Below are 14040 nucleotides of genomic sequence, written 5' to 3' on the forward strand. Positions count from 1 at the left end.
ACCAATCAGGCCTTTATGGTGAGTGGCCAGACGGAAGCCACTCCTCAGTAAAAGGCACATGACAGCCCGCTTGGAGTCTGCCAAAAGGCACCTAAAGACTGAGACCATGAGAAACAAGATTCTCTGGTCTGATGAAACCAAGATTTAAATATTTGGCTTGAATGCCAAGCATGTCCAGAGGAAACCTAGCACCATCCCTACAGTGAAGCATTGTGGTGGCAGCATCATTCTGTGGGGATGTTTTTCAGCAGCAGGGACTGGAGACTACTCAGGATCAAGGCAAAGATTAACAAAGCAAAGTAGAGAGATCCTTGATGAAGTCCTGAGCACTCTGGAGCAGGTTCTCAGACTGGGATGAAGGTTCACCTTCCAACAGGACAACGACCCTAAGCACACAGCCAAGACAACGCAGGAGTGGCTTCGGGACAAGTCTCTGAATGTCCTTGAGTGGCCCAACCAGAGGCTGGACTTGAACCCGATCTACCATTTCTGGAGAGACCTGAAAATAACTGTGCAGCATTGCTCCCCATCAAACCTAACAAATCTTGAGAGGATAGGATCTGTAGAGAAGAATGGCAGAAACTCCCTAAATACAGGTGTGCCAAGCCTGTAGCGTCATACTGAAGAAGACTTGAGGCTGTAGAAGCTGCTAAAGGTGCTTCAACAAAGTACTGAGTAAAGGGTCTGAATACTTAAATAAATGTGAGATTTCAGGGTTTTTTATTATTATAAATGAGCAAAAATGCATAAAAACCTGTTTTTGCTTTGTCATTATGGGGTATTGTGTGGAGATTGAAAAAAGCTATTTAAATCAATTGTAAAATAAGGCCAACATAACAAAAACATTTAAAAAGTCAAGGGGTCTGAATACTTTCAGAAGGCACTGTATATCATTGTGATTAGAGTATGCATAAAGATCTACAATAGCTACCACCCAATGAGGATCATTTGAGGCTATTGGAAGTCTTACTCTGTATGGTGGTTGCTGGTTCAGTTGTAGGCCTACCAGTCGTCCAGGAGTTGGTCTGCTCACCTGGTCGCAGCATCTCTCTACGGTGATGCTTGTTGAGTCGCCGGGTGAAACGATGCCACCTGGTGAGAAAAAGCATTTAAATACTGTACCTATGTCTAAGTCCAGTACTGAACACCACCACTTCTCTTAGCCCCAACCATTTATACATATTAGTTTACCCCTAGGGGAAGGGGATAGGGGTTTAATTTAGATGGGAAAATACATTTTCAAAATAAAATATTCAAACTAAGTCCAGAACCCTTGGTCTATCACCTTTCCTGTGTGTCATTGTGCCTGTTCACCCTCTCCGCCTCCTCCTTCTTCTCATCCATCCATCGCTCCAGAAGCGCTTCTTTCTCTCTCCAGGCCGCTGCAAGCCCCTCCTTCAGCTCCCGCTGCTCCAACCGCAGAGCTGCCAACTCCTCTGATTGGCTCGCCAATGCAAACTCAAATTCTGATAGGCTGGCCTGCAGAAGGTTGGCCTCCCTGGCTTGAGTGACAGCTTCCTTCCGATAGCGGGAGACTCTAATAGAAGATGGTGACAGGAGTCTATGTAAGCTTATATCAGACAAGACATTAGACAACCTCACAACTTATGATGCCTCAGTTTCATGCATCATCTTTGTAGAACATTTCATGGATGCATTATTAAACCATATAGACTACTGTACCATAACATTAATGTATAAACAGATCTCACTGTGAGTGGCAGTATTGAAGCTCAGCATCTTTCAGATACATGACGGTGGTCAGGTCAGAGACTGTCTGAGAGAGCTGGGGAGGAATAAGAGGAGAAGAAGATTGGACTAGTAAGAACAGGTCAAAAATATGATAAACAATCACTCACCTGTGTACAAGGCTATGTGAGTAATCTATGTGAGGGCTGGGGTTGCCAGAAGCAGCACAAGACATCAGAGAATCCAACTGATAGGATGACGTAGAACCTTAATGTAGCACTATCACACATACACACCTCCCTTTCCACAACCTGTGAAAAAGTGCACAATAATCTTGAAAATTGTGACTGGATCCAGTAAGATAATTTTAAGTCACCTTTTCTGTTATATGTTCACTCTCTCTGAGCTGGAGGTATAGTTCTCTGTGGTCAACCGTCAGCCCAACATCTCCTTCAGAACTGTGGAAAATATTGACACATCATTAGAGAATAGTCTTCAAATCATTGTTTGCAACACATTTGCAAAACTCAGCATTTTCCCTAGGTGTTGCCATTGTCCTACCTGGGTCTCTGTACCTCATCCCAAAGTGTATCCCGTAAGTCAAGCTGTTCCGCTTGCTCGGACACTGAAAAGATACAATCACAATATGTTGTCAAAGAACTAATGATTCAAATGTCATCAATACACAGATATCTCCGACAACTTACAGGTGTTAAAGATACCACTGAAGGGGTCCTTTTGTGTACAATCTCTCTGGAACAGTCTAGCGCGCACGTGACTCTTCCACCCTTCCATTGCTGTCTTTTCCCTGAAAATGTAAACAAATCAAATCAAATTTATTTATATAGCCCTTCGTACATCAGCTGATATCTCAAAGTGCTGTACAGAAACCCAGCCTAAAACCCCAAACAGCAAGCAATGCAGGTGTAGAAGCACGGTGGCTAGGAAAAACTCCCTAGAAAAGCCAAAACCTAGGAAGAAACCTAGAGAGGAACCAGGCTATGTGGGGTGGCCAGTCCTCTTCTGGCTGTGCCGGGTAGAGATTATAACAGAACATGGCCAAGATGTTCAAGGTTGAGCATCGTTCGAGGTTGAGATTGTTGATACAATTGAAAAACTTTAAAATTGGCAAGAAACCTTGAATGAACACTGCGTCTGCCACGACATAAAACGGTCTGTGAGCAGTCCAGTCTATCACTTAACTTAGTGATATTTTAATCCCTCCACACTTCACATTCAATTCAGTGGCAGTCAAACCCAAGAGTGCCTGTGGTAAAACATACACTGACAAAACAAACAAGCTATTTGCCTGGGCGTCAGTTTATACAACAGTACAATTGATCCAGTGGATAAATTAATTAGCTAATGTTGCTGTTGTACCGGGTCATTCTGTCTTTGTCTTACCAGCAACATACTTTTATCTGAAATTCACACACGAATGTATGCGCTAACCTTTGCTGCGCTGATGAATGATTGTTTGCAGTTGCAGGGCTGTGCTCAAAAACTTCAACAGGACTGAGGATGCGGAGAAAAAGACTGCACCGTATACAGATCAAAGCAAACGCACTGCTACTCATGGCTGTCTGGGCTCAGCTGCAACAGGATGTCTTCTTCCCGCAGTATTATGTCGGTCCGCAAACAATCCTATAGGTGCATGCCGCCACCTACTGTAGGGGTGGTAAACTATAGAAATATATAAAATGTAGGAAGGGGAAAAACGACAACGAAATCATACAAAATACAAAAATAGACACATAAAATGACATACAAAATGGTCACTTCCTTCAGTCACATCCCTACACAGGCACCTGTGAGGGCGGAACATCATTTGTCAGGATTTCTTGCAATGTATCGGATGTTAACACATTGAGTTCCAATGTGTTATGCTGCACTCACAATGACTTCAATTTCTCAGAATTCATCTTCGTTTGTGCTGTGTAGTTTATCAGCATTGCAAAAATATACTACAAAGTCCACATGTAATATATTTCACATGTAATATATCAGGATTCCTTGGTAGCCGAGAAACGTTCACTTGTGGAGGCTCAGTTATCACTGTCTTCTCACGCTCCTTCAAATCTTCTCACCGCCTCCAGATAGGAGACACGCTGGAAAGCCCTGACTCGAACAGGGCAATCCGGGAAATCAGGCATTTTTTTGCCACCAATGTTGCAGTATATATCCTCAACTGGCACAGAATATTCTTCCCGTCTGCATACACTTGATACATGACCAAATATTTTGCATTTACTGTCGTAGCCAAAAATATTTGCACCCTTGCACTTTTTTGAGATAATGCAATTTTTTTCCCAGAAAACTTGAAATTAAAACATATTTTGGGATCAGCAGATTTATGTATTTGGTTTGCAGTTGAAAAAAATAGGAATAATTTACTAAATGTTAATTTATTCCACAAAGAAATTCTAAAATGACCCGGACAATTAGATTTCAAACAGGTGATTCTCCTTTGCTTTGGAATTGAACTTACCTGTGGTGAGTTGCAAGTGCCTGCAATATAAAAATCCCTCATTCAACCAGTTTTAATAAAGGAAAGGACTCATTCTCCTGTTTTGTGCCACAATGAGGATGGAGAAAAGAAAGAAAACCAGAGGATTATCTGAGGAGGTCAGACACAAGATTGTAGCCAAGCATGGACAATCTCAAGGTTACAAGTCCATCTCCAGGGAACTTGATGTTCCTGTTTCCACCGTATGTAAGGTTATCAAGAAGTTTAAGGCCCATGCCACAGTAGCCAACCTCCCTGAACGTGGCCGCAAGAGAAAGCTTGATGGAAATTTGCAGCGAAGGATTGTTCTTATGATGGAGAAAGCACCTTGATCAATTGCCACACAGATTCAGGCTGACCTTCAGACACAACTCGCACCATACACCGCCAACTCAACGAAAGGAGGATATGGTAGGAGACCCAGGAGGACCACACTGCCGAGAGAGACATAAGAAAGCCTGACTGCTATTTGCCAAAACACACCTGAACATGCCAAAATCCTTCTGGGAGAATGTCCTGTGGACAGATAAGACCAAATTAGAACTTTTTGGTGAAGCACACCATCTATGTTTACAGAATACACAATGAAACCTTCAAAGAAAATAACAAAGATTCAGTGAGGTTATTGGGTTGCAATGTCAGACCCAGTGTCAGAGAGCTGGGTCTCCGTCGAAGGTCATGAGTCTTCAAGCAGGACAATGACCCCAAACACACTTCAAAAAGCACCCAGGAATGGTTCAAGACAAACCACTGGACTGTTCTGAAGTGGCCAGCAATGAGACCAGATCTAATTCCCATTCAAAACTTGTGGAGAGATCTGAAAACAACAGTTGGGAGAAGGCACCCTTCAAATCTGGGAGAACTGGAGAAGTTTGCACAAGAGGAGAGGGCCAAACTGCCCGTACAGAGGTATAGGAAGCTCATCGATGGCTATAGGAAGTGCTGGATTGCAGTTATTTTGACCAAAGGCTGTGCTACCAAATTTTAAGTCTAGGGTGTCAATAACTTTGTCAATGTTATTTCTGTTCATTTTTTCATTACATTTTTTTGTTGATATATTAAAGTTCTGAATCAAAAACAGGTTCTCTAATATTAACAGTAAAATAAAGAATTGTGGAGAACAAATACTTGGGTCAATTTCAATGTATTTTTAGGTAATAATTGTGAGTTACTTGAAAAAGGTGCAAGGGTGACAAAATGTTGCCCACTGTTGTATAACACTGAAGTGGCTTGTGCAAAAACTCAAAGGATATGTAATAAAGAAGGGAGGGACTCATCAAAAAAAAATAACATGCAAGAAGTGGGTTTCCTGTGGTGGCATATTTCTGTTTTACCAAATGAGGAGAGTTACAAACTACACACCAGTCAGAGTTATACTTAAACTACATCTTTAATAATAAGCTTTTCAATAGCATTTGACTTTCAACAATTCACTATTTCTAATGAACCGTTGAGAAGTGACTACAGAAAAATACAAAGATCTTTTATAGCTAAGATAAACCCCTCTCAACTTACATGACGAACCACCGATCTTAGGAACTGTTCACAAAGAAATACTTTTTCTTGAGAAAGGAGTATCCCTTAGCCAGATAACATTCGCTATAAATTATCGTTCAGTTTGGTCCCTCAGACGAGGTTCTAGTCCCGTTCCTGGTACTTCATAGTACAAAAACACCCACTCATCCAATGGCATATATCAATTATCAACTCTAGATACACCCATCTCAAGTAAACCCCCTCTTGACCCCACTCCTTGATAAGCTCACTGAGGGGAGTGAGCCTCTAGGCCATACACTATCCCAGGATAAGTGTAAGATCAGAGAGGACATACAATGTTTCCAGACACTGCCATACACCTCCCCCCAATGGGAAAAGGAGGGAGTGACTGGCGCACAGACATTGTGGAGACAAGTAATTGGTTCCCCATTAATCACTCCATCCCTTCACATGGTTTAAGAATAGGTAAAGACACATTCACATATGAAGACAATGTTCCATTCTGTCCTCTTCCCTTTCTGATATTCTGCATAGCACCAGGGACATGTGAAAGACAGGCCTGACCTCTCCCCTCTCTGGGCCCCAAGTGACTGAGCCTCAGTTTAGGGAAAAGTGAAACTGCCAACACTATAGTCCAAAAGGATACATTCTAATGACAATAATCTCACATAAGCATATTATGCAAATAAAACATTAATTATCTATGTTACCCAACTATTTCTGATTCATCTGCCACATTCCTTACTCCATACAGGACAGTCGACGCCCATCAATCACTTCACCTACTTCCTCAGGTACACTATATATACACACAAAAGTATGTGGACACCCCTTAACATTAGTGGACTCTGCTATTTCAACCACACCAGTTGCTGACAGGTGTATAAAATTCAAGCACACAGCCATGCATTCTCCACAGACAAACATTGGTAGTAGAATGGCCTTACTGAAGTGCTCAGTGACTTTCAACGTGGCACCGTCACAGGATGCCACCTTTCCAACAAGTCAGTTCGTCAAATTTCTGCCCTGCTAGAGCCGACACTGTCAATTGTAAGTGCTGTTATTGTGAAATGGAAACGTCTAGGAGCAACAATTGCTCAGCCGCAAAGTGGTAGGCCACACAAACTCACAGAATGGGACCGCCGACTGCTGAAGCGCATAAAAATCATCTGTCCTCGGTTGCAACACTCACTACCTAGTTCCAAACTGCCTCTGGAAGCAACATCAGCACAATAATTGTTCGTCTGTTTGAGCAGGGCTTTTGAGTAGGCTAAAAAGGCTATCTACAGTGAGTGAAACTGAAAGTGAAAAAAATTATCTTTGTCTCTCGCTTCATTTTGGAAGAAATTAATTTGTTCAAAACTGTTCAACTATTGTCTTTCTCTTTGAGTCAACTACTCACCATATTTTATGCACTGCAGTGCTAGCTAGCTGTATCTTATGCTTTCAGTACTAGATGAATTGTCTGATCTTTGATTGGATGGACAATATGTCAGTTCATGCTGCAAGAGCTCTGGCTCTGATAGGTTGGAGGACGTCCTTCAGAAGTTGTCATAATTACTATGGAAGGGGGTGAGGACCATGAGTCTCCTAGGTATTGTATTGAAGTCAATGTACCCAAAGGAGAACGGAAGCTAGCTGTCGTCCGACTTCACCATGGTGATGCCCTACAGATTGCTGTTGAGGATACTGTAGCTCTTCATTACAAAACAGTGTGTTTTAATCAATTATTTGGTGACACACAGTACCAGTCAAAAATTTGGACACACCTACTCATTCAAGGGTTTTCTTTACTTGGACTATTTTCTACATTGTATAATAATAGTGAAGACATCAAAACTATGAAATAACACTTATGTGAATATATAGTAACCAAAAAATGTGTTAAACAAATCAAAATATATTATATATTTGAGATTCTTCAAAGTAGCCACCATTTGTCTTGATGACAGCTTTGCACATTCTTGGCATTCTCTCAATCAGCTTCATGATGTAGTCTCCTGGAATGCATTTCAATTAACATGTGTACCTTGTTAAAAGTGCATTTGTGGAATTTCTTTCCGTCTTAATGCATTTGACCCAATCAGTTGTCTTGTGACAAGGTAGGGGTGGTATACAGAAAACAGCCCTATTTGGTAAAAGACCAAATCCATATTATTGCAAGAACAGCTTAAATAAGCAAAGTGAAAATACAGTCCATCATTACTTTAAGACATGAAGGTCAGTCAATGCGGAACATTTCTAAAACTTTGAAAGTTTCTTCAAGTGCAGTCGTTAAAACCATCAAGCGCAACGATGAAACTGGCTCTCATGAGGATCGCCACAGGAAAGGAAGACTCATAGTTACCTCTGCTGCAGAATATACATTCATTAGAGTTACCAACCTCAGAAATTGCAGCCCAAATAAATGCTTCACAGAGTTCAAGTAGGACATCTCAACATAAACTGTTCAGAGGAGGCTGCATGGATCAGACCTTCATGGTCGAATTGCTGCAAAGAAACCACTACTAAAGGACACCAATAAGAAGAAGAGATTTGCTGGGGCCAAGAAAAATGAGCAATGGACATTAGACCAGCAGAAATCTGTCCTTGGTCTGATTAGATTTTTTGTTCTTTGTGAGATGCAGAGTAGGTGAACTGGGGATCTCCGCAAATGTGGTTCTCACTGTGAAGCATGGAGGACGAGGTGTGATGGGGAGGGGGTGCTTTGCTGGTGACACTGTCTGTGATTCATTTAGAATTCAAGGCCCACATAACCAGCATGGCTACCACAGCCTTCTGCAGTGATACGCCATCGCATCTGGTTTGGGCTTAGTGGGACTATCGTTTGTTTTTCAACAGGACAATAACCCAACACATCTCCAGGCTGTGTAAGGGCTATTTGACCAAGGAGAGTGATGGAGTGCTACATCAGATGACCTGGCCTCCACAATCAAAGGACGCCAACCCAATTGAGATGGTTTGGGATGAATTGGATGGCAGAGTGAAGGGAAAGCAGCCAACAAATGCTCAGCATATGTGGGACCTCCTTCCAGACTGTTGGAAAATCATTCCAGGTGGAGCTGGTTGAGAGAATGTCAGGAGTGTGCAAAGCTGTCATCAAGGCTACTTTGAAGAATATAAAATCTATTTTGATTTGTTTAACACTTTTTGGGTTCCTACATGATTCCATGTGTTATTTCATAGTTCTGATTTCTTCACTATTATTCTACAATGTAGAAAATAATACAAATAAAGAAAAACCCTTAAATGAGTAGGTGTGTCCAAACTTTTGACTTGTACTGCATATATTTTGTATAGTTTTATCAAAAAAGTATAACTTTTATTTTTATGAATTTCAATGAGGAGAATGGTCCTCCCCTTCCTCCTCCGAGGAGCCTCCACAGGTGGAAAGCCTTCCCATAAGAGTGGAGGCTGTTATAGCAGCACAGGGGGGACCAACTCCATATTAATGCCCATGATTTTGGAATGTTTGACAAGTGTACGTAGAACTCCATATTAATGCTCATGATTTTGGAATGTTCGACAAGTGTATGTAGAATTGCAGGAAATTAGCTTTAAAACAGTATAATTTTCCTGGGGGAGGTCAGTCCCCCGTCTCCCATCTAGGGGTTGTGGCAGGGGGCAATGCAATTCGCATAGCAAATCTCACTCCAGAATTTCTTCAAAAGTTGTTAGCCGTGGATAACACCCTTGACGCCCTGCTTCAGAAATCCCATTCAAAACATCCCATTCAAAAATATTTTTGAGGTGCAAAGCACACTTCTTCTGTTCCACGGACAAACAAAATTCAGAATAAGACCAGCTCTTGCGACTCTCTCCGATGGCAAACTCGCCCAATGCATATATAACACTCCATGTGACTTCAAATGGATCCCCCAGGTAACACATCTAGTGATTTCTTAGTTTCCATCAAAACTTTACTTATTCTGCTTCCTTTGTTTTTCACAAAGTAGGTAGCCCACTCCCTGATGACCCGAGCTGTCATCAGTTTCAAACACAACATCCATTTCCACCATCTTCAGATCAAATCAAATCAAATTTTATTTGTCACATACACATGGTTAGCAGATGTTAATGCGAGTGTAGCGAAATGCTTGTGCTTCTAGTTCCTACAATGCAGTAATAACCAACAAGTAATCCAACTAACAATTCCTAATCTACTGTCTTATACACAGTGTAAGGGGATAAAGAATATGTACATAAGGATATATGAATGAGTGATGGTACAGAGCAGCATAGGCAAGATACAGTAGATGGTATCGAGTACAGTATATACATGTGAGATGAGTATGTAAACAAAGTGGCATAGTTAAAGTGGCTAGTGATACATGTATTACATAAGGATGCAGTCGATGATATAGAGTACAGTATATACGTATGCATATGAGATGAATAATGTAGGGTAAGTAACATTATATAAGGTAGCATTGTTTAAAGTGGCTAGTGATATATTTACATCATTTCCCATCAATTCCCATTATTAAAGTGGCTGGAGTTGAGTCAGTGTCAGTGTGTTGGCAGCAGCCACTCAACGCCAGCGGTGGCTGCTTAACAGTCTGATGGCCTTGAGATAGAAGCTGCCCCTCAGTCTCTCGGTCCCAGCTTCGATGCACCTGCACTGACCTCGCCCTCTGGATGATAGCGGGGTGAACAGGCAGTGGCTCGGGTGGTTGATGTCCTCGATGATCTCCATGGCCCTCCTGTAACATCGGGTGGTGTAGGTGTCCTGGATGGCAGGTAGTTTGCCCCCGGTGATGCGTTGTGTAGACCTCACTACCCTCTGGAGAGCCTTACGGTTGAGGGCGGAGCAGTTGCCGTACCAGGCGGTGATACAGCCCGCCAGGATGCTCTCGATTGTGCATCTGCAGAAGCCCGTGAGTGCTTTTGGTGACAAGCCGAATTTCTTCAGCCTCCTGAGGTTGAAGAGGCGCTGCTGCGCCTTCTTCACGATGCTGTCTGTGTGAGTGGACCAATTCAGTTTGTCTGCGATGTGTATGCCGAGGAACTTAAAACTTGCTACTCTCTCCACTACTGTTCCATCGATGTGGATAGGGGGGTGTTCCCTCTGCTGTTTCCTGAAGTCCACAATCATCTCCTTGAGTGTGAGGTTATTTTCCTGACAACACACTCCGAGGGCCCTCACCTCCTCCCTGTAGGCCGTCTCGTCGTTGTTGGTAATCAAGCCCACCACTGTTGTGTTGTCCGCAAACTTGATGATTGAGTTGGAGGCGTGCGTGGCCACGCAGTCGTGGGTGAACAGGGAGTACAGGAGAGGGCTCAGAACGCACCCTTGTGGGGCCCCAGTGTTGAGGATCAGCGGGGAGGAGATGTTGTTACCTACCCTCACCACCTGGGGGCGGCCCATCAGGAAGTCCAGTACCCAGTTGCACAGGGCGGGGTCGAGACCCAAGGTCTCGAGCTTGATGACGAGCTTGGAGGGTACTATGGTGTTGAATGCCGAGCTGTAGTCGATGAACAGCATTCTCACATAGGTATTCCTCTTGTCCAGATGGGTTAGGGCAGTGTGCAGTGTGGTTGAGATTGCATCGTCTGTGGACCTATTTGGGCGGTAAGCAAATTGGAGTGGGTCTAGGGTGTCAGGTAGGGTGGAGGTGATATGGTCCTTGACTAGTCTCTCAAAGCACTTCATGATGACGGAAGTGAGTGCTACGGGGCGGTAGTCGTTTAGCTCAGTTACCTTAGCTTTCTTGGGAACAGGAACAATGTTGGCCCTCTTGAAGCATGTGGGAACAGCAGACTGGTATAGGGATTGATTGAATATGTCCGTAAACACACCAGCCAGCTGGTCTGCGCATGCTCTGAGGGTGCGGCTGGGGATGCCGTCTGGGCCTGCAGCCTGGCGAGGGTTAACACGTTTAAATGTTTTACTCACCTCGGCTGCAGCGAAGGAGAGACCGCATGTTTCCGTTGCAGGCTGTGTCAGTGGCACTGTATTGTCCTCAAAGCGGGCAAAAAAGTTATTTAGTCTGCCTGGGAGCAAGACATCCTGGTCCGTGACTGGGCTGGATTTCTTCCTGTAGTCCGTGATTGACTGTAGACCCTGCCACATGCCTCTTGTGTCTGAGCCGTTGAATTGAGATTCTACTTTGTCTCTGTACTGACGCTTAGCTTGTTTGATAGCCTTACGGAGGGAATAGCTGCACTGTTTGTATTCAGTCATGTTACCAGACACCTTGCCCTGATTGAAAGCAGTGGTTCGCGCTTTCAGTTTCACGCGAATGCTGCCATCAATCCACGGTTTCTGGTTAGGGAATGTTTTAATCGTTGCTATGGGAACGACATCTTCAACGCACATTCTAATGAACTCGCACACCGAATCAGCGTATTCGTCAATGTTGTTATCTGACGCAATACGAAACATGTCCCAGTCCACGTGATGGAAGCAGTCTTGGAGTGTGGAGTCAGCTTGGTCGGACCAGCGTTGGACAGACCTCAGCGTGCGAGCTTCTTTTTTTAGTTTTTGTCCGTAGGCAGGTATCAGCAAAATGGAGTCGTGGTCAGCTTTTCCGAAAGGGGGGGCGGGGCCTTATATGCGTCGCGGAAGTTAGAGTAACAATGATCCAAGGTTTTTCCCACCCCTGGTTGCGCAATCGATATGCTGATAAAATTTAGGGAGTCTTGTTTTCAGATTAGCCTTGTTAAAATCCCCAGCAACAATGAATGCAGCCTCCGGATAAATGGTTTCCAGTTTGCAAAGAGTTAAATAAAGTTCGTTCAGAGCCATCGATGTGTCTGCTTGGGGGGGGGATATATACGGCTGTGATTATAATCGAAGAGAATTCTCTTGGTAGATAATGCGGTCTACATTTGATTGTGAGGAATTCTAAATCAGGTGAACAGAAGGATTTGAGTTCCTGTATGTTTCTTTCATCGCACCATGCCTCGTTAGCCATAAGGCATACACCCCACCCCTCTTCTTACCAGAAAGGTGTTTGTTTCTGTCGGCGCGATGCGTGGAGAAACCCGTTGGCTGCACCGCTTCGGATAGCGTCTCTCCAGTGAGCCATGTTTCCGTGAAGCACAGAACGTTACAGTCTCTGATGTCCCTCTGGAATGCTACCCTTGCTCGGATTTCATCAACCTTGTTGTCAAGAGACTGGACATTGGCAAGAAGAATGCTGGGAAGTGGGGCACGATGTGCCCGTCTCCGTAGTTTGACCAGAAGACCGCCTCGTTTCCCTCTTTTTCGGAGTCGTTTTTTTGGGTTGCTGCATGCGATCCATTCCGTTGTCCTGTTTGTAAGGCAGAACACAGGATCCGCGTCGCGAAAAACATATTCTTGGTCGTACTGATGGTTAGTTGACGCTGATCTTATATACAGTAGTTCTTCTCGACTGTATGTAATGAAACCTAAGATGACCTGGGGTACTAATGTAAGAAATAACACGTAAAAAAAACAAAAAACTGCATAGTTTCCTAGGAACGCGAAGCGAGGCGGCCATCTCTGTCGGCGCCGGAAATCTTCATCATGTGTCCTCTTTCTAGAGGACGTATAGGTCAGGCATCATGTGCACTGCTGCATGACAAATATACATATAAATACTATATTGTTCTTCAAGGGGAAAAAAAACAGAATTTCCCCTCAGAGATTAATATTGATTTATCTACCTATTCTAACTCATTGTCCATATACCTCTGATGTGTGTTAATGGTCTCTCCTCCAGGAACTTAGTGCTGGAGCTTTCCAAGGAGATGCACAATGCCAGCTCAACAAGAGACTAAGCTCAGCTCTCAGAACTCCCTCACACACACCTGTCTCAGTCTCCGGTATTTATGCTACAATAGTTTATGTGTCAGGGGGCTAGGGTCAGTCTGTTATATCTGGAGTATTTCTCCTGTCTTATCCAGTGTCCTGTGTGAATTTAAGTATGCTCCCTCTAATTCTCTCTCTTTCTCACTTTCTTTTTCTCCTTCTCTCTCTCTCCCTCTCTCTCTCTCTCTCTCTCTCTCTCTCTTTCTCTCTCTCTTCTCTCGGAGGACCTGAGCCCTAGGACCATGCCTCAGGACTACCTGGCCTGATGACTCCTTGCTGTCCCCAGTCCACCTGGTCATGCTGCTACTCCAGTTTCAACTGTTCTGCCTGTGGCTATGGAACCCTGACCTGTTCACTGGACGTGCTACCCTTATCCTGGACCTGCTGTTTTGGACTCTCTCTCTACCGCACCTACTGTCTCTAACTCTGAATGACCGGCTATGAAAAGCCAACTGACATTTACTCCTGAGGTGCTGACCTGTTGCACCCTCTACAACCACTGTGATTATTATTATTATTTGACCCTGGTGGTCATCTCTGAACGTTTGAACATCTTGGCCATGTTCTGTTA

General features: G+C 43.7%; 1 protein-coding gene across 5 annotated transcripts in view; it reads right to left on the minus strand.

Moving 5' to 3' along the window:
- The window catches only part of si:ch1073-143l10.2 (uncharacterized protein LOC565165 homolog), a 28312-nt gene that overhangs the window by 1570 nt on the left and 12702 nt on the right, over positions 1 to 14040 (minus strand). For 2 of the 5 annotated variants that reach the window (XM_064978232.1, XM_064978233.1), the window contains exons 1-7: positions 3142 to 3277; positions 2397 to 2497; positions 2251 to 2314; positions 2066 to 2147; positions 1713 to 1786; positions 1286 to 1537; positions 971 to 1092 (exon numbers count right to left, since the gene is read on the minus strand). In XM_064978232.1, coding sequence (XP_064834304.1) covers positions 971 to 1092; positions 1286 to 1537; positions 1713 to 1786; positions 2066 to 2147; positions 2251 to 2314; positions 2397 to 2497; positions 3142 to 3266 — 820 coding nt within the window. In that variant the 5' untranslated portion in view covers positions 3267 to 3277. Of the gene's footprint in view, positions 1 to 970; positions 1093 to 1285; positions 1538 to 1712; positions 1787 to 2065; positions 2148 to 2250; positions 2315 to 2396; positions 2498 to 3141; positions 3278 to 6822; positions 6924 to 7094; positions 7177 to 14040 lie in introns of those variants that run through there. The other 3 variants (XM_064978236.1, XM_064978234.1, XM_064978235.1) reach the window with 3 other exon arrangements.

Source organism: Oncorhynchus masou, chromosome 11 (genome assembly GCF_036934945.1).
Source record: "Oncorhynchus masou masou isolate Uvic2021 chromosome 11, UVic_Omas_1.1, whole genome shotgun sequence".
NCBI lineage: Eukaryota > Metazoa > Chordata > Actinopteri > Salmoniformes > Salmonidae > Oncorhynchus > Oncorhynchus masou.